At 49.2% G+C, this 19,479-nt stretch overlaps 1 protein-coding gene across 13 annotated transcripts in view; it reads left to right on the top strand.

Moving 5' to 3' along the window:
- The window catches only part of ATP2B2 (ATPase plasma membrane Ca2+ transporting 2), a 459,739-nt gene that overhangs the window by 364,731 nt on the left and 75,529 nt on the right, over positions 1 to 19,479 (top strand). For all 13 annotated transcript variants that reach the window (XM_024556440.4, XM_053929679.2, XM_045192226.3 and 10 more), the window contains 2 exons: positions 9,404 to 9,661; positions 10,667 to 10,792. In XM_024556440.4, coding sequence (XP_024412208.1) covers positions 9,404 to 9,661; positions 10,667 to 10,792 — 384 coding nt within the window. The remainder of the gene's footprint in view (positions 1 to 9,403; positions 9,662 to 10,666; positions 10,793 to 19,479) is intronic.

Here is a 19,479-nt window from a genome sequence, read left to right as displayed (position 1 = left end):
TTTTATATGAAATTCATATGTCATTGTGTAAAAATAAAGTTTTATTGGAACACCCCCATTTCTTTTTCATATTGTCTATGGCTGCTTTTCCACTACAATGGCAGGGTCCAGTAGCTGCAACAAAGACTATATGACCCACAAGGCCTAAAATACTTGCTGTCTGGCCTTTTACAGAGAAAGTTTGCCAACCTCTGTCCTAGAAGATCAGGATGGCAACTTTGGCCTCAAGAAAACTGTTCTCCTTCTCCCGAACCCCCTCCCCACCAAGTGTGGAAGGAGAAAAAAATGGTTGAAGACACTTTCTAAAGAAGCTCCCTGGGTTAGAATCCTCTGTCCATCACTTCTCAACTGTGTGACCTTAAGCAAATCACTTTTCTTCTCTCATCCTGTTTCCTCATTTACAAAACTGGGCAAGTGATCCCACCTGGAATGGTTATTATGAGGAGGTGACAAAGGGACGCATGACCAGTGTCTGACAGCCTGGTGCATGCAGGTGCCCAGTGGGTGCTGGCCCTGCTGGTCGTACATATAAGTTCTTTGGCTTCTCCATTTCCCATACTATTCTTAACCTCTGCCTGTCTATTTTGTGCTTACCAATTGTGATTCTTATTCCCTGTACCTTTTCCCCCATTCTCCCCGCTCCCCCTCCCCACTGATAATATTCCCTGTGATCTCCATTTCTGTGATTCTACCCCTGTTCTAGTTGTTTGCTTAGTTTGTTTTTGTTTTTGTTTTAGGTTCACTTGTTGATAGTTATGAGATTGTTGTCATTTTACTGTTCATAGTTCTGATCTTCTTTTTCTTAGATAAGTACCTTTAACATTTCATATACAAAGGGATTGGTGATGATGAACTCCTTGAACTTGACCTTATCTGTGAAGCACTTTATCTGCCCTTCCATTCTAAATGAAAGCTTTGCTGGATAGAGTAATCTTGGATGTAGGTCCTTGCTTTTCATGACTTTAAATACTTCTTTCCAGCCCCTTCTTGCCTGAAAGGTTTCTTTTGAGAAATCAGCTGATAGTCATGGGAACTCCTTTGTAGGTAACTGTCTCCTTTCCTCTTGCTGCTTTTAAGATTCTCTCCTCATATTTAACCTTGGGTAATTTAATTATGATGTGTCTTGGTGTGTTTCTCCTTGGATCCAACTTCTTTGGGACTCTCTGAGCTTCCTAGACTTGCAAGTCTAGTTCCTTTACCAGATTGCAGAAGTTTTCCTTCATTATTTGTTCAAATAGGTTTTCCATTACTTGTTCTTCCTCTTCTTCTGGCACCCCTATGATTCAGATGTTGGAACATTTAAAGTTGTCCCAGAAGTTCCTAAGCCTCTCCTCATTTTTTTGAATTCTTGTTTCTTCATTCTGTTCCAGTTGAATGTTTATTTCTTTCTTCTGTTTCAAATCTTTGATTTGAGTCCCGGTTTCCTTCCCTTCACTGTTGGTTCTCTGTATATTTTTCTTTATTTCACTTTGCATAGCCTTCACTTCTTCCTCTACTTTGCTACCATACTCAATCATTTCTGTGAACATCCTGATTACCAGTGTTTCGAACTCTGTGTCTGATAGGTTGTCTATCTCCTTGTCTCTTGGTTCCTTTTCTGGGTGTTTGGTCTGTTCTTTCATTTGGGCCATATTTCTTTATCTTGGTGCACCTGGTACTTAGTAAGGGACTGAGCCTTAGGTTTTCACCAGTGCAGGACAACCCACTTTGTAGCATTGTGGTACTGTCTGTGAGGGGGAGGTCAGAGGGAACAGTGCCGCCTGCTTGGCTCTCTCCTCACTTTCAGTTGCTTCCCTTGCTTCCCACAAGCAGATTGTGCACCTTTCAGGTGCTGATTCCAAGGTAGGTGGGCTTGTGTATGTTCTAGGATATTATGGGCCCCTCCAATGGACTCTCCTTTGAGGCTGGGAGTTTATCCCACCACTGCAGCCACCACAGGTTTTTATAGCCAGAGGTTTTGAGGTTTTAGTTTCCTGCACTGGAACCCTGGGTGCATTGTCTGTCTCACTCCCTAGTTGTTCCTCCCATCTTATCTGCATGTGAACGTGGGATATCCTGGTCCACTAGCCGTTGCCTTGTCATGTGTCCTTGCCTCCCCAGCTTCCGTCTCTGTCCCTCCTACCAGTTTGGATGAATGTTTTTTTAACTCCTTGGTTGTGAGACTTCCAGACAGTTTGATTTTCTGGCAGTTCTGTTATTTTTTGTTTTTAAATTGGTTGTTATCCTTCTTTTGGTTGTGTGAGGAAGCAAAGCGTATCTACCTACGCCTCCATCTTGGCTGGAAGCTGTATTGATCCACTCGATGTTTTGTAATGAATATACTGCATTAATAGATTATCATATGAGGTTCGCTGCTTTGGGTAAAAAAAATAAAAGGGAATAACATATAAGAAATAACCATTTTGAGCCTCATTTCCCCACACGCAGAGGTCGTCTCTCAGGTTTCCTGAACACCTGTTCCCCCATCTCCCCCCAAACTGGAGTTACCCAGGAAACCAGATAACCAAGTCTTCTGGGTGAACTGCCTCAATTTTATACATAATATTACTAAGTTGATTTCTTTTTCTGCATGACCTCTCTCTAAAAAGGGTTTAAAGACATAATATGAGGTCAAATAGAAAGCTAGACAGAAAATGGAACAGAAACAAATAAACCAACTATGTTGGCATCATGATTGGGATATAAATTTGATTTTGAGCTTCCTGGCAGCCAAGGCAGAAAGGGAATTAGGATTATTTGTATAGCCCAAGTTATCAACGGAGGAAAAACAGTTCTTTAGGTGGATAACATGTCCCCTGACAATGAATTCTGAGATGAAATTTCACAGATAACATTATAAAAGATGAATAATAGGCAGCATTCTTTGCAGAAGTTTTATAGAAAATGTAGAAGATTGTACATGGCTACTTGAATAAGCCTTGAACAGAGCTAAGGGTGCAACACAAAAACGTGATAATTGTTCTCACTATTTTTATAGCCACCACTAGTTGAGAAGTTCATTTGATCCTCACAACTACCCTGTGGGTAGGTGTTGTCATTATCTAAGAAACTGAGGCCCTGCAATAGGAAATTGTGTGCTCCATCACACTCCAGGAAGCACAGAACCATGACTCATACAGAGACATTCTGGCTTCAGAGCCCTCACTCCTATCCTACAGAAAGGAATGGGGTTGACACAGTGCCAACTGAGAAAGTAACCTCATGTGACCCAATTCAGTGCAAGATTAGACTTCAGAGGGCAGGTGGTAGAGAGGGTGCAGTGGGAGCACACGTAGAGCTCCCAGTGTGTGCCAGGGAGAGTTTCCCCAGAGCCCTCCAGGCAGATGGCTACAACCACATTCTTCATCAGAAGGTGGAAACCAAGGCCCAGAGTGGGGAAGGACTTGCCTAAGTCACACAGCTTGTACGCAGTAGGGATAGATTTGAAACCCAAGTCTTCTGTTTCTTTTCACTGCCCTCCCTGCCTCCAGCTGAGACACTAGTGCAAACCGCAGTCTGGGTTGACGAGGGCAGCAGTGCACACTCCAGTCCTGCAGAGTGAATTCCTGAACTTTGCGACGATACCTTCACCTCCCCAACACCCAGACCCTGGCCTGAGCTCTGAGCTCTGAGCTCTGGACCGTCCATGTTGCCAGGACCACCCCCATGCCAGACACAGGCTTCATCAGTTATGTAAAAAGTGGTGCTGGTGATTGGCTAACAGGCTGTAGAGTGCCTTGCAGCACCCACAGCTCTTCCCCATTTTCTTGCTGAGCTCAGAGATCTCCAGACACTTGTCAAGGCCACACAGCATGTTTGTAGCAGGGCTGGGATTGGCACACCCCTGCTCCCAATTCCCTGCCCATGGCAGCTACCCAAGGGCCAGAGTTCGAGCAGAGTAACAGGCACACAGTAGGTGTTTAGAAAGTGTTTGCGGCTTGACTAGTTTTGAGGGCCTTTGTTCATTACTAGTCCTTGTCCACCTAGGAGGTAGCTTCTGCATTTTACTGATTAAACAGAGGGAGGCCCAGAGAGGCCACATGGGTTCCCCAAGGTCACACAGACCAAAAGTCCACACCCTAGGAAACCCAGGTCCAGGGAAAGCAGCTGCAGTTTCCCCAGGCTCTGTGGTTACAAACTCTAGATCCTGTCCCTGCCCCAGTCTGAGGGGGACCCAGAGGAGATCTCAGCAAGGCCTGCCTGCTCCCTTCTTCCTTCCCCTTCCTGGTCTCTTCCCCCTAATTGCACCAGGGGAAGCAGGAGTTGTTCCCAGGTCCAGTGGCTCCCAGTGGCTAAACACCTAACCAAGAGATCCACACCCCGCCTCTCTGGTCATTCCAAGACACCCTGTAACCATCAGACAGTTCTCAGAGGAGATAAAAGCTAATGGGCTTTTGCTGGCAGAGTGAGTGCCTAGAGGGCTCTTTGGAACCACATCTGCAAGGGCAGCAGACAAGGCTGGGAGTCAAGGCAACAGAGTGCAAATTCTACTCAACCACCATGCTTTGGTTTCCAGAAGCCAGTCCAAGGAGAGAAGCTCATGAAAACAGGAGAGAACCAAAGCTCATCATGTACCATGTGCCAGGCCCTTACTAGGTCCAGGGCTCACAAAGTCACTGGGGTCATCCTGCTGTACAGCTGTCCAAACTCAGGCTCAAAGAAGCCAAGTCACTTACTCTCTCTCAGTCACACAGCAGAGCCTGGGTTTGAAGCCAGGTCTTTCTTGTTCTAGAACATGAAGGTGTTTCATTGTCCTGAGTTGTCTCTAAGTGTCCTAAATGCTTTGGTAACTAATGGGGGGGCCCACTGCAGAGCACACAAGAGGGGAAGAACAGCCTTCCCATGTACAGAGTACGTAGCAAGGGCAGGGAATAACAGAAGTCCTGTCAAGTGAAGCACTGGGCTCTGTATCCCAAATCATTCCTCTGAAGTCCAAGAGAGTGTGTTTCCATATACTGGGTTTCTGTTTAGCAAGGTTCACCTCTGTTTTCCAGTTTGGGGGTTCTATTGGTATCATTCATGGTGGTAGAGGGGCACCCTAGTTCCCCTGCTCCCATCATCACATGGTCTGAAATATGGCTGGATCTCCTCTGTAATGTGGGGCTCAAGGCTCATTCAGGCTAGTTGTGGGACTCGAAGGCAGTAGTGTGTTCCAAACACTGGGCAGCAGAAAGCAGCAGCTTAAACTGAGCCTTTATTGGGTGCTCACTGCCACAGATGCTTTACATAAAGGCTCACCCTGAGTCCTGTCAGCCACCTAGGATGGAGCACCTGTCATTACCCACATTCTGCAGATGAGAAAACCAAGGCACTGTGGTTCAGTAACTAGCTCATGGGAACACAGCAGTTGAATAGTACAGCTGGGATTTGAACTCAGGGCTGGCCCAGTATCAGTTATCATCAGCACAATTATGAGTATCATTACCATCAAAGGCTGGTCCAGTTAAACAGTTTAAAATTAATGGAAAAGTCTTGAAATTCCCAAAGGGGAAAAAAACATAGCTTTGAGAACCCTATGCAGTGATGTGGTTGTTAACTAGCCTGCAGGGAACAGCTGGTTCAGTGAAAACTTGTGGAATTTTCCAGCCACACATGCTGCTGGGCCACAGTGATTCTGCACCATCCCCAGCATGGATGCACCAGCTGAGCCTGGACCCTCCCAATATCTGGGAGCTGAAAAACATTCCCTGGTAACATTGGCCTTCTTGTCATGTTGCTTCTGACTGCTGGCTTTCCCAGATGCTCCTGGTGGGGTCTCTTAAAACTGCTGTTCTCTCTTCCTGGGATTGAATTGGACTTCCAGATGACCAGCCATAGGTGTTTGGCAATATTTTTTATTTTTCCACATGAGGCCAGTGCGTGGCAGAGGTGGTGCTGGGCACAGGAACAGTGGGCAGGCCAGGTCCAGTATCAGATTCTAGACCCAGGCCTGGATTCAGACTCCAGATTCATGTGTGACCCTGGTGAGTCATTGCCCTTCTCTGAATTGCTTCACTTTTTTCAGCCAACTTGAAGATTAAAGTGAGTGCTTGGCATATAGCAGGTCTTGCAAGTAGCTCAGCCCCTGTGGAAGAGAACTACCCTGAGTTTTCTAGGGGTGGATGGTCATACATGGAAAGGGCCATTTTCCACCTCCCCCATACACCCCACAGTGGAAAAAAGGGCCTGAGCTAGTCCTGGCTGCAGCAATCACCTTGGCTGTGTCACCTCACCTCTCTGGGCCTCAGTTTTTTCATCTGTTAATGGAAGCAATAACATTTCCTCTCTGGATCGTGGGAAAGCAGGAGACAGAATGTGTGGAAAGTCTTGGAAAGACCCTGGCACTCAGCATTAAACATGTGTGGTGTTTTTCCTTTTTCTATTTCACATGGTAGACCTGGCAGGCCTCAGGCAATTTGAGGGCCCAGACTGGGAGGTTCAATGGAGCAAAGGTGTAGGGTCACTGTAGGTCACACAAGTGGTTCAGATGGAATGTGGGTATACTCACTGTGTACTAGGGGCTCAAATCCAACAAGGGCCAAGTAAGAACCTCCTATGGCTGAGCACAGGCCAGAGCTTTCACCTTCTTCTCCTTGAGCCCAGGAAGTGGTCTCAGTGACCCCCATTTTGCAGATGAGTATGCTGCAGTTCACAGAAGGCTGTGACTTATCCAGGGTCATACAGGGACAGCAGTAGGATTAGAACCAACTAGTCAGAGGGCAGGTCCAGTGCTGTGGTCCCCACCCCCTAGAGACCTGCCTCATGATTGGTGGGAGAACAGAAGGAAAAGACATCAACAAAATGCATTGTCGGGGTGGGGAGTCCTCCAGTCAAGATGGAGGCATAGGTAAACACAACTTGCCTCCTTGCACAATCACATCAAAAATTACAACTAAATTACAAAACAGCTCTCACCTGAATTGTCAGAAAATTGAGCTGTATGGAAGTCTGACAACCAAAGAATTAAAGAGGTCACATTCATCCAGATAGGTAGGAGGGGTGGAGACACAGAACAGGCAGTCCCACACCCATGTGTGGTGGATAAAATTGGGAGGAATACCTCAGGAGCAAGGGATCTTAGCCCCACACCAGACCACCCAGCCCAGGGTTCCAGTGCCAGGAAGATAAGTCCCCATAACTTCTGGCTATAAAAACCACTGGGAGTTGGGGTGGCAGAAGAAACTGTAGGATTCTTGAGTATCTCTTCTTAAAGAGCCCACAATGCTCTTAGAACTTACACAGACTCACTCCCTCTGGGCTCTAGCACCCGGGCAGCAGCTGGAAGAGCACCAGTGGCATATGGGGAGGAATTGAAGTGTCTGGCATCAGGGTAAGAACTAGGGGACAGCTTCCTCCCAGACAGAACTACAGACAGCAGCCATTGTACCTTTTTTGAGCCCTGCCACACACAGAGCCACAGAGTGGTGACACCGTGTCTGAGACTTCATCAACCTGGTTCACACAGATTGCCTTGCCCTGACGATTACCTAAGGCTCCACCCCATCCAACTTACAGGTGCGTTTTTCTACAATAAGCCACGCTACTAAGACAGAGAGTCAAAGCAGCTCTACCTAATACATAGAAACAAACACAGGGAAACTACCAAAATGAGGAGGAAAGAAACATGACCCAAATAAAAGAACAGAACAAAACTCCAGAACAAGATCTAAACAAAATGGAGATAAAAGCAATCTATCACATGCTGAGTTCAAAACACTGGTTATTAGGAATGCTCGAGGAACTCGTTGGGTACTTCAACAGCATAAAAAAAGACCCAGGTAGAAATGAAGATTACACTAAGTAAAATAAAGAAAAATTTACAGGGAATCAACAGTGGAGTGGATGAAGCCAAGAATCAGATCAATGATTTGGAACATAAGGAAGAAAAAAACATTCAATCAGAACAGCAAGAAGAAAAATGATTTTAAAAAATGCAAGGGTAGTGTAAGCAGCCTCTGGGACAGCTTCAAATGTACCAATATTCGAATCATAGGGGTGCTGGAAGTAGAGGAGCAAGAGCAAGAAATTGAAAGCTTATTTGAAAAAATAATGAAGGAAAACTTCCCTAATTTGGTGAAGCAAGTATACATAGAAGTCCAGGAAGCACAGAGTCCCAAACAAGATGGACACAAAGAACCACACAAAGACACATCATAATTAAAATGCCAAAGGTTAAATATAAAAAGAGAATCTTAAAAGCAACAAGAGAAAAGCAGATAGTTACCTAAAAAGGACTTCCCATAAGACTGTCAGCTGATTTCTTAAAAGAAACTTTGCAGGCTAGAAGGGACTGGCAAGAAGTATTCAAAGTGATGAAGGACCCACAGCCTAGATTACTCTATCCAGCAAAGCTATCATTTAGAATGGAAGGACAGATAAAGTCCTTCCCAGACATGGTAAAGCTAAAGGAGTTCGTAATCACCAAGCCATTATTATATGAAATATTAAAGGTACTTATTTAAGAAAAAGAGGAAGATCAAAACAATGAACATTAAAATGGCAGTAAACTCACAACTATCAACAATTGAATCTAAAAAACAAACTAAGCAAACAAGCAGAACAGAAACAGAATCATAAATGTGGAGATCATTTGGATGGTTATCAGTTGGGAGGAGGAAGAGGGAGAATGGGGGAAAAGAATGCAGGGATTAAGAAGTACAAATTGGTAGGTATAATATAGACAGGGATATGTTAAGAACAGTATAGGAAATGGAGTAGCCAAAGAACGTTACATGCATGACACATGGACATGAACTTAGGGAGGGGATTGCCAGAGGGAATGGAGGATACTGGGTAGAGGGGGACAAAGAGGGAAAAATTGGGATAACTGTAATATCATAATCAATAACGTATATTTTTTTAAAAACTGCATTTTAGACCTGAAAGCAGGTGCAATATTGATTAAGCTCATTCTATTCCATCATCACTTTTCTCTTTTTTCATTAATCAGGCCTCTCCATTGTGCCAGATCTGTGCTGGAGATGCCATGGACCTTACCTCATTAAATTTCAACCCTCACAATGGTCTCCAAGATAAAAAATATTCTTATTTTCCAGATGAGAAAACTGATGTTCAGAGAGGTGAAGGCACTTACTCAAGATCTCACAGCTAGAGCAGAGGCAGAAAACCAAAGTAACTATAACAATAGGCTCTGAAGCCAGGTACCCTAGCTCCTGTCTTGCCCTTCCTAGCTTAGGCAAGTTACTTGGCTTCTCTAAGAAGCCTCAGCTTTCACATTTGTGAAAGGAGCAGAGTGAGTGCTCTAAGAATATGTGTACGAAGCACTTTGCACAGGGCTTGGCACCCAGACACACTGAATAAATAGATCATGATGATCTGATTATCAATACTTTTTGCTTGGCAGAACTGGGATTTAAAGCCAGGCCTACAAGGCCCCTTCTACCTAGCTGACCCCACCCCACCTGCTTCCTTCTGCTCTCTGCAGGATGCGCCACGGCCCAGGGTGGGGCCGAGGATGAAGGGGAAGCGGAGGCAGGCTGGATCGAGGGAGCTGCCATCCTCCTCTCAGTCATCTGTGTGGTCCTGGTCACGGCCTTCAATGACTGGAGCAAAGAGAAGCAGTTCCGGGGCCTGCAGAGCCGCATCGAGCAGGAGCAGAAGTTCACTGTGGTCCGGGCTGCCCAGGTGGTTCAGATTCCTGTGGCTGAGATTGTGGTTGGGGACATCGCCCAAATCAAATATGGTAAGTGCCCCAGCCACAGAGCCAAGTGGTGAAGCTAGCATCTGGGCAGAGGTGGGACAGGCCAAGCAAACCCTAAGAGGCTGGCCCAGGGAAGGGGTTGGGTCCCTGAAGACCGATCCCAAGTCAGGATGTCTTCTGAGATCCTTTGGAAGTAAAAGACTACTTTCTGGAGGGGGTAAGATTTCAGAATCCATTTAACTCAGAAATGGCACATCCGTAGCACATGTACCACTACTCTCGATATCTGCACCCATAGCAGACACTACTAACCAATCACAGCTCAGAGCCTAGATGCAGCCTTCTCACACAACACTGCAAGGACTACTGACACTCAGATAGGTTTATGAGATAAAATCCACTTCCTATCTCTGATTTGGCTATTGATGGATGGTTACTGGGCTAGGGAGGGTGTTCTGGAGAGTACACATAGATGAGTGAACATTCTAAGCCTGTGATACTGCCATGGAGAAAGTGGGCAGGCTGGTGCCAAAGGGGTTGAGATGAGCTATGTCCTTGGGAAAGTAGAGACAGAATATGAGGGAGAGATTGGGGTATACCCCTCCTCATTCAGCCCTCAGGGGCTTGGTTTCCTCTGATATGTGCCTGCCCCGTTGTCACCTCCACCTAGCCAAGATGGACTAGTTCCTTCCAAAAGAATTTCTCACATTGTAGTTGAAACCAGAAAATGAATCGTTAAGAAAACCAGTCCTCAAAACTACAACCGGCCAAGAGAAGCACTTAATAAACTAAAGAACATGCCCACTTGAGCTAGGATTGTTTTGGGGCCCAACCTTAGCCCTCCAGGCCTTGTACCATTCACCTTGGCTCCAGTCTTCAGCTTCCTATTGGCCTGTGATGGTGCCATCTTGGTTCCTACACCCTAGGAGCTCTGGGCAGCTGGTCCCCAGTCGAGAACCTTCCCTTATAATCATAACTTTAGGGGACTATTCCAGCTTCTCCAGCTACCTGAGACCCTGCTGACTCCCTTGACCTTCCTCCCATCAGGTGATCTCCTCCCTGCTGACGGCCTCTTCATCCAGGGCAATGACCTCAAGATTGACGAAAGCTCCCTGACAGGGGAGTCTGACCAGGTGCGCAAGTCTGTGGACAAGGACCCCATGCTGCTGTCAGGTGAGCTGCAGCCCGACAGCGGGCTCACTCCCATTGCCAGTTCCCACCCAGTGAGGAGGAGGGTTCCTGTGTCCTCTTCAAGAGGCTAGAGGGTCTTAGGGACTTTGGTCCTTGGCTCCAGATCTCTGGCCAGCTCAACCCTAAATAAGAACTTCCTCCCTTTTCCCCAGAAAACATGCCCTGAGCCTACTGGGCTCTCAGCACCACTGTAGGGATAGTGCGATGAATAAAATCAACAAATCCCTGATCTCGTGGAACTTACCTTCTGAAAAGTCAAACACTGAAGACCGTTCTCATCAAGGATGAGAAAGAATCGGTCAGGTGACAATTGTTTTGGGCACCCGCTGTGTGCTAGGCACTGGGCTAGGTGCTAGAGAAACAACAATGGATGAGGCCCATGAGGCCCCATCCCTGAGGAGCTGTGGTGTCATTGAAGAGAGATAGGCAATGAGAAAATTCCAGAGGGGGTAGGTATGTGACCAAAATTGGGAGGCCAGTGGCTGGGGAGGTCAGGGGAGGTCACATGGGAGCTGAGGTGTAACTGATGAGCAGGAGCTGGCCTTGTGATTATCCAGGGAAAAGTACACTAGGCAGTAAGAACAGCAAGTTCAAAGGCCCAAAGGCAGTATTGTGCTGGAGGACTGTCAGCAAGATGGAGATCTGGAGGGGCCAGATGTCAGGCCTCATGGGCATGGTCAGGAGGTTAGAAATCTTTTTAGTGTAATGAGGATTCTCTGGAATGGTTGTAAGCAGTGAAGTGATCACATTTACATTTTTAAAACTTCAGTCTGGCTGCTGCAGGGGGTAAGAGAGGAAGTAGGGAGGCCCTGCAGAGGTGAGACAGCAGCCAGGTAACTACGTCCCTCCAACAGGGACACCCAAAGGACTCATTGTCCAGGAGTGCTCAGCAAACCCTTGATCAACCACTCTGGGACTGGCCCTGGGCTGAGCAGTGAGACCCACCTCTGGCTGCAGGAGCCTTCAGCCCAGATAGGCTGGGATAAGCAGAGCAGCAAACAACTAATTCCACAGTAGAAGAGTGAAGAAGGTGTACAAAAGCCAAGAAGGGAACAGAAGGGGGGTGGAATTGAGCTGGTTTTAAAGCACGGGGAGGAGCCCACCAAACAGAGTTGTGGAGAGTTGTTGGGCCCTCCCAACAGAGGCAAACATGTCAAAGGCACAGCAGTCTGAAGGGGTTGGGGGGGCGTCCTAGAAATACAAAGAGGAAGTTCATCAGGCCTGCGGGTTAGGATGGGAGAAGGAATGAGAGTCAGGCCTGGGCATTTATTTACCCAGAACTTACTCAACCAACATTTCTTAAGTACCTACTGTGTGCCAGTAAAGTTAATGGAACAAATGGGGTCCCTGCTCTCCTGGAGCTTAGACTCCAAGAGACAGACAATAAAGAAACAAGCAAGCAAATATGTAAAATAATTTCAGGTATTGATAAATCAGATGAAGACATTCTACCATGGTAATGAAATGGAGACCCAGAAAAAGGGACAGAAACTTAGTTGGTCAGGGAAGGTGTATCTGAGATTATATTTGAGCTAAAACCAGAACAGTGACAATAAAGCTTCAAATGCCCTCTTGGAGCTTAGGGCCACATGAGAGCTCAGGATCATGGCTCTGTGGCCCTGGTTCTGACCTCTGGGCTGAAGTGCTTAGAGTGGCGAGCATTCTTGGCAGAAGTGGCCAGGTGGGTCATGTGGATCAGTGGAAGTCAAGGGGAGACACTGGGACTGAGTGGTCTGGTTGTGTCCCTTCCTCTAGTCAAGGAGAAGCCTCATAACTGGAAAGGGGTAGCAGAATGTCTCTAAGGGAACTAAGAAGACCAAGGAGTCCCATGAGAGCTAAGACCTCCAGACCCTTGGAGACTTGGCAGTAAGCTCTGCACTCAGTAGGTAAGAACAGTGGACTAGGGACAGACAAAAAGCAACAATCTGGGAGAGCCCTGTGAAGCCCAAACTTGTGGGGTCACAGGGGGTCAGCTCTGGTCCTCAGCTTGGGAGTGGGTGCTCTGTGAGCACTGAGAAAGGCACTATGGGGCCCCCTGGCTCAGGTTGAACCAGCTGCTTTGGTCTCAACCTATACAACTGGCTGAGAGCCTAGGTATGAAGTACCCAGCACTGAGAGCCCTGGGCCTTTGGATGTCAGGAGACAGCAGCCATGGTCTTCCACGATGTCCTCATGGACAAGATGGAGAGAGTTGTGCTGGAGGCCAGGAGATTTCAGCCCGTTTGTGCTGATTCTTGGATTGCAGGTTACCTGGTGGAAGGTTTCTAGTGGCATTTCCTGGAGCTCTGTCCTGTCACAATATGGAAAGTGTGCCCATCAAGTTCACAGAGACCACCATCCCAGGGAGCATGGCAAAAAGAAAACACTAGTCAGGACCCACAGAGATCACCAGAGTACAGTGTGAATTAGACTGAAGAAAATGAAATGTGACTGTGAGCATCAGGGCTGACATTCAGAAACACAGTTGCATGGGGGGAAGGAGGAGCAAGGAGCTTGGCCCAGGCTCATGGGCAAAGACAGTGAGAAAGCGGTGCAGTCAGCCCAATAGAAAGCAATCTAACTGGGAAGAGAAGACTTCTGTAACAGAAGAGCCTTTCTAGGACAAAAAAGGCTGCCTGTAAGACAGTAAGTTCACAGTCACTGATTGTGTGTGAGCAGGGTCTGGAGAGGCTGTGGGTGTCAGGGCTGTAGAGTAGGCCCAGGCACGGAACGCAAGGCCTCTCCCGGCCGTGAAAGTCACAGATTCACCACACCCTGCTTACTGTGTACCTCTGCTACAGACCCACCTGGCTCCATTCTCTCTGCCCTGCCTTTGCTGAGGCTGTTCCCTCCTCCCTAATGGCCCTCTCCCTTTGATATTGCTCATTTACCTCCTGCCCATCTGCTCAGGCCTACCTCCTCCATGAAGGCTTCTCTGAGCACCACTTCTGGCAGTCACTTCCATACTGTCTGGGACCCACACGACAGCCTGTGACATCCACACCGTGCTTAGCCCATTCGGGCACAGCCTCGTCAACATTGATTGAGTTTTGCACTGTGCAAGCCATCTCAAATAAAATAAAGAGCGAAACCCATCCGCAGTCTTACCACCCACCCAGATCCAATGGGTCTCACTTTTATGGGCCCCTTCCATCTTTGGCCGTAGGCAGATAAGCAGACATAGACAGATGCCCTGGGATGCACTTCTGCATGGATCCATTCACCCAGACTGGACCAAGCAGGCGGGAGCCTGAGCCTGAGCCTGAGGTTATCAGGAGGTCACATCCAGCTCCACCTGTGAGCCCTGCACAACTTAGGGGCTCAGGCACTGCCTGACAGAGTGAGGAGAAAGGCTGCGCTGAGTTGTAGAAAGAAAAGAGTCGGGCCAGGCTGAGCCAGATCCAGGCTCTGGAATGAACTTGCTGCATGGCCTCGGGCATGTTGCTTCCCTCTCAGAGCCTCCATGTTTGTGTCCATGCAGTGGGGGAGCGGGTGGGAGGGCGCTTCCCCTTGCCTACCGTACAGGGCTACTGTGGGGACCACATACACAGATGGATGTGACTGTCCTTTGCAAATAATACAGTGTGAGGTGCTATGTGTGGAACAAGAGCAGCGTTTGGAGTCAGAGCACTCAGGTTCCAGCCCTCCATCAGCTCCAGCTGTGACCTCTGCCCACCCTAGAACCTCAGTCTCCCCATCTGACAAATGGGGCAGATCAACCTTCAGAGAGACTCTGATGTTCCCAGTGCTCCAGGAACAAAACAAATCCTAAAGGCCTGGAGCTCCTTCCCCAGAACGGCCAGGCAGTCCCCCGCCCACATCAGGCTCTTCAGACCAGACAGAGTACAAATGCTCAGGAATCACAGGCTCACACGTCCCCGGGGCCAGGCAGGGAGACCATGGGCAACAAACCAGAGCACAGCTGCTTCCGGCCGCTGCCTACAGAAGTGCCACTCAGTGCAGCTGCAGTGTTCCCTTTGCAGGAGAAGCCAGCGATCCAGATTCTCACGCACCATCTCCCAATGTTTAAGTGTTGGCAAGAAATCCCTATTCTTGTAAAGCTTGTGTGAGTCAAGAAACAGATGGGTGGGCCCTGGAGCACAAACTCTGACCTGGCCCGTTTCTTTTTTGTTTTGTATTTTAAGATAATTTCAAGCTTTCAGAAAAAATTGCAAAAATAGTACAAAGAATGTCTACATGCCCTTCCCTCTGGTTCAACTGTTGTTACCGTTTCGCTCCATCCACTCTCTCCCTGTTCCTCGTCATGTACACGCGATGGCCCTGGGCCCCTTCACACTTCAGGTCTATTGTCTAAGAAAAGGATATTTTCAGGTATAACCACAGCAGAGCTGCCAGCCAGCTCAGGAAACTTGACGTTGATGCAGTACTGCCACCTAATATGCTATCATATTCACCTTTGCCTACGTTCTCCACAGCATCCTCCATCTGGGACCCAGTGTGGGATGCTGTGTGGCTTTTAGATGTCCCGCACCTTCAGCCTCTTTTAACATGGAGGAGCTCCTTAGCCTTTCTTTGCCTCTCATGGAAGGCCAGTGGTTTTGAACCCTCCTAGGTCATGAACTCCCATGAGAGTCCCATGGAGTCAATAATCCCTCTTATGGAAAATAAATGCCCAGACTTGTGACTTTGCAGCCTTTTGGGGGCTTTCCAGATCCCTAGAGAACCTAGTCTTATCTTGATTTGCAGCTAGGGAAATTGAGGCCCAGGACAGTGTGAGGCCCAGGGCAGAGCAGAGGGCAGGGTGAGAGCAAGACCCCAGTCCCCCAGCCTCCCAGCCCTGTACTCTTCCTGAAGCCCCCATGAGTGAGCTTGCCTCCAAGGACCCTGCGACTTTGATTACCCAGCAGCATGGCCTGTTTGAAATATCTTATGGTAAATTCCATTGGGAAACCAACGATTAGGTGCCATCACTGTGGCCACGGATGGGCCAGGGGACCAGAGTGGGGGTTTGTCCGCAAAAGCAGCAGGGTCTAGCTCCAAAAGGCCCATTAGCTCTGCCCCCCACAGGACCCCCACCCTCCTCCATCACCCCTGGAGCCAGAGCATTAACAACACGAGGTTGCACAGAACATCAGCAAGCCCTCTTGGGCCTGCTGCCCACCCTGCCCACCAAGGGGTAGGCCGATCATGGAGAGCCAAACCTGCCACTACTGCCACTGCCTCCAGGGAGCCTAGGACGATACCATGACTGCAGGAAGACCCCGTCTGCTGCTCAGCCAGTGCTCTCTCCATTACACTACCCTGCCTCTTCTCCATGAGAGGCAGCGGGGTGTAGTGGATAGAGCACAGGTTCAAGTCCCAGCTCCATCACTCACAGCTGTGTGACCCTGGGCCATCATTCAACCTTTCTGAACCAGAGGCCTCGGATGGGTGGGGCTCGGGGTTGTGCTTGCACCAAAACCTACCTCACAGGGCTGTTGTGACCGGGACAGGCTCACAGGCGCTGAAATGCTTTTCACATGTCTAGTGCTCTGCAAGTGTGCGAAATTACTGTTATTAACTGTGTCAGTAACAGTAATGATGAAAGAACTGAATCCAGGCTGGGAACCATAGGGCCTGCATCCCTTTTTCATATCTCTACCCCCAGAAAGAGACCTTTTAGACGGTGTGACCTTACTGCTCTTCCTGTCCAGAGAGAGGCCTGGGAAGTCAAAACCAGGAGAGTGAGGGGCACTGGGTTCAAGCCCTAACCTATGCCTCTGGTGCTGTGCAACCTCAACCAGCCATTTGCCCTTTCTGAGCTCAGAAGCCTCATTTTGTAAAACTTGGCCCCTCCAGCTCTGCAGCCAGAGGCTCAATGTACTCCACTTGCCACTGCATGAGGCTTTGGCCACAAGACAGCCAACATCTGGACTAGGCCAGGTAGGGGCCATTTCCTGCTGCTCATAGCAAGTCTAAAGTAGAGATGGGCTTCAAACCTGCAGTTGGGAAGGTTCTAGCCTACCCTCTGCTACTAGGTCAAAGGCAAAGGCAGGGCAGGACAGGCCATCCAGTTGGCAGAAGCCGCAGTGTTCCCTGGGCCTGATCTTTTTCTCTCACGGATGGACAGGAACTGGATGGATGACACAGCTCTCCCACCACTCTCCTGCTTCCATCTCCCTTTCTGCCTTCTGACACTGCCCCTAAGCCTTCCTGGCAAGGTGGAAAGAACAGAGACCAGAGCCCCACCCTCACTCCACCCCAGCTCTGCCCTCTTCAAGCCACACATAGAGATGACCTCCCAGGGCAGCTCCCCTGTCTGTGAAATGGGGGGATGATGATTACCTAACAGAGTAACTAGACAGCTGGCTGGAGAAAGCAGCTCAGCAGCTCAGACAGCACTTGGCACATTGTGAACTCTCAGTAAAGATTAGTTTTCTTCCTCCCTCCCCCCAGAAATACTTTCAGTGGCTTCCTATGGAACACCAAGCAAGGACCCAACTCTGCAAACCTCCACGCAGGCTGCTCCACAATCCTGTTCTCTCCTACTCCTCCCTTCATAAGCCCTGAGCTTCAGTCCAGCTGATTCTCTGCCATCCCCCTGCCCCACCTCCCCACTTTTACCTGAGCTGTGCCCCCTGCCAGGCCACTGGGCCCTTGAGTTTCTGTTGTCTTGTGCTTTTGTTGGTCTGTGTGGCTGTGTGCTCCCCTCACACCCAACTAGACTGAGAGGTCCTGGAAAGCAGGGATCACAGGGGACACTCCCTTCCTACCCCAGAGACAGAATTGCCACTCCACCACATCTGTCCATCAGATGAAAAGTGCGGCCCTGGCAGGAGACTCCACATTTGGTCAGTCTGTCCACACAGGCCTCTGCTGGCCCCATCTAAGCTCGGATCCAAACTTTCCAAGATGGAGCCTTTTAATGGAGGCTGCCCTACCCCAGCCAGGGGTGGCCCTTGTCTCCAGGGACCCCAAACACCCAAACTTCATCACTGAGAAGTGAGACCTAAGCCAGAGCCCCCCATTTTGCATAAGACAAAACTGAGGTCTGGAGAGAAGAGGGCTGGCCTCAGGTCACACAGCAAATCAGAAGCAGACACCAGACTGGCTCCCAGGTCCCCTCCTCCTCAGCTCAGAGCCCACTCTATCCAACCCTCCCCCCACCATGCTTGTATATTCTGAAGGGCTCCACGGGAGCTTAGATGAGGTAGGGGCTAAGGAATGGTGCCCAGGAGACCATGGACAGTGAGGTCCTAGGGCAAGGCCCTACCGGGGAGCAGAGAACAGGGGCCACACCCAAAGGGCTCTCACCTCAGCGCCTACCCAAAAACTGCAGCTTTCCTTTGAGAGATTTAGTTATCCAACCTTTGACTTGCATGCCTGGGGTTCTACAGCCACAGGCTCTGGGGTAAAGCATTGTCCTCTGTAGGGGGCCCTGGAGCTAAGGTGTAACAACCTGGGGGTTGACCTGGTACACTCAGTTCTTTCTCTGGCAGTGGGGGCAGCCAGACCCTAGGTCCTGGTGAGAGAGAGGGAAGCTTGAGGAGGACATTTTGGAGGAGAAGTAGGGGGAAGGCATTCAGGCAGTGGTAACTGGGTGCGCAATGGGAGTGAACGATTGGACATAAAGGCCCAGTGAGCTGTGCACCCTCACAGGGCAGTGCCACAGAGCAGAAATCAGTGGTCAAGGGCCAGAAAAAGGCTGGGGTCTGACCCAGGGGATGTTGATGGAGGTGTTTAGACTTTGGGGAGCTATGGAGGGTGGCTGAGCTGGGGGACAGTGGTCAGAGCTGAAGCTAGGGCATAGAAGGAGGGAGGGCCAGAAGAGGACGCTGATGCTCCATCTACTGCTGAGGCCTAAAGGACAACCTTGTGGTCATCTGAGGTTGGGCGGGGGACATGCTGTGGCTTCACCACTGACCCCTGTGTTGTGGCCAGAGGGCACCTCCCTGGCCTCCTCCACCTTTCTCCCTCCTCTGTGCCTCCCAGAGCAGAGCCACCAGCTCCCTGCTTCGATGGGAGTGATTAGATTAGAGGTGATTTTTTTGAGGTGGGGTCTGATTATGTTGTGTGGAAATTGGCCCCCTGTGTCTTTTTCCATCCCACCTAGAGGGGAGGTGGGGAGCAGTGTCTCCATTGCCACCCAGGAAGAGCAGACTCACAAATGTGTTTGAGATCAGGGTGTGAAGACCTTGTTTCCTGAAGGGAGAGGTGGTGCCTGACAAAGACAACAGGCTCAGAGAGTTAAATTCCTGGCTCTGCCCCCCACCAGCTGTGAGCCTGGGCAAGGCACTTTTGAGCCTCAGCTTCCTCCCCCATAAACCGAGGGCCAGTGTGAGGGCTCAAAGATGATTGGTAGGAAGGGTTAGCATGCTGCCTGACACAGAGCAGGCATCCTCCAGAAGGTAGTGGTAGATACCGTCACTGCTGTCTGCACTCTGAATGCAGTGAAGTGTGTTCCTCCCTCACCTTTAAAGAGCTGCAGTGACCCCAGTCCCACCCTACATGACCTCTCTGGGCCTCAGTTTCCTCATCTGTCTAACACTGTTGATATTTAATGACCCCTCCTGACAGCCCATACACTAGCTACGCTGGTGCACAACAGAGCATTTTAACAGCAAGTTATCATAATATCCAGGGTCCCATTACTGGGCCTTGGTTCCCCTGTTTGTGCACCTTGGGGGACAGGTGGGCCCCGGAGCCTGCCTGTGATGGGAAGATACCAGCCTGGGCTGCTTGGGCTGGAA

This window comes from Desmodus rotundus, chromosome 8 (genome assembly GCF_022682495.2).
Source record: "Desmodus rotundus isolate HL8 chromosome 8, HLdesRot8A.1, whole genome shotgun sequence".
In the NCBI taxonomy this organism is placed as follows: Eukaryota; Metazoa; Chordata; class Mammalia; order Chiroptera; family Phyllostomidae; genus Desmodus; species Desmodus rotundus.
The sequence above is the reverse complement of the archived record's forward strand: the minus strand, read 5'-3'. Positions and strand labels throughout refer to the sequence as shown.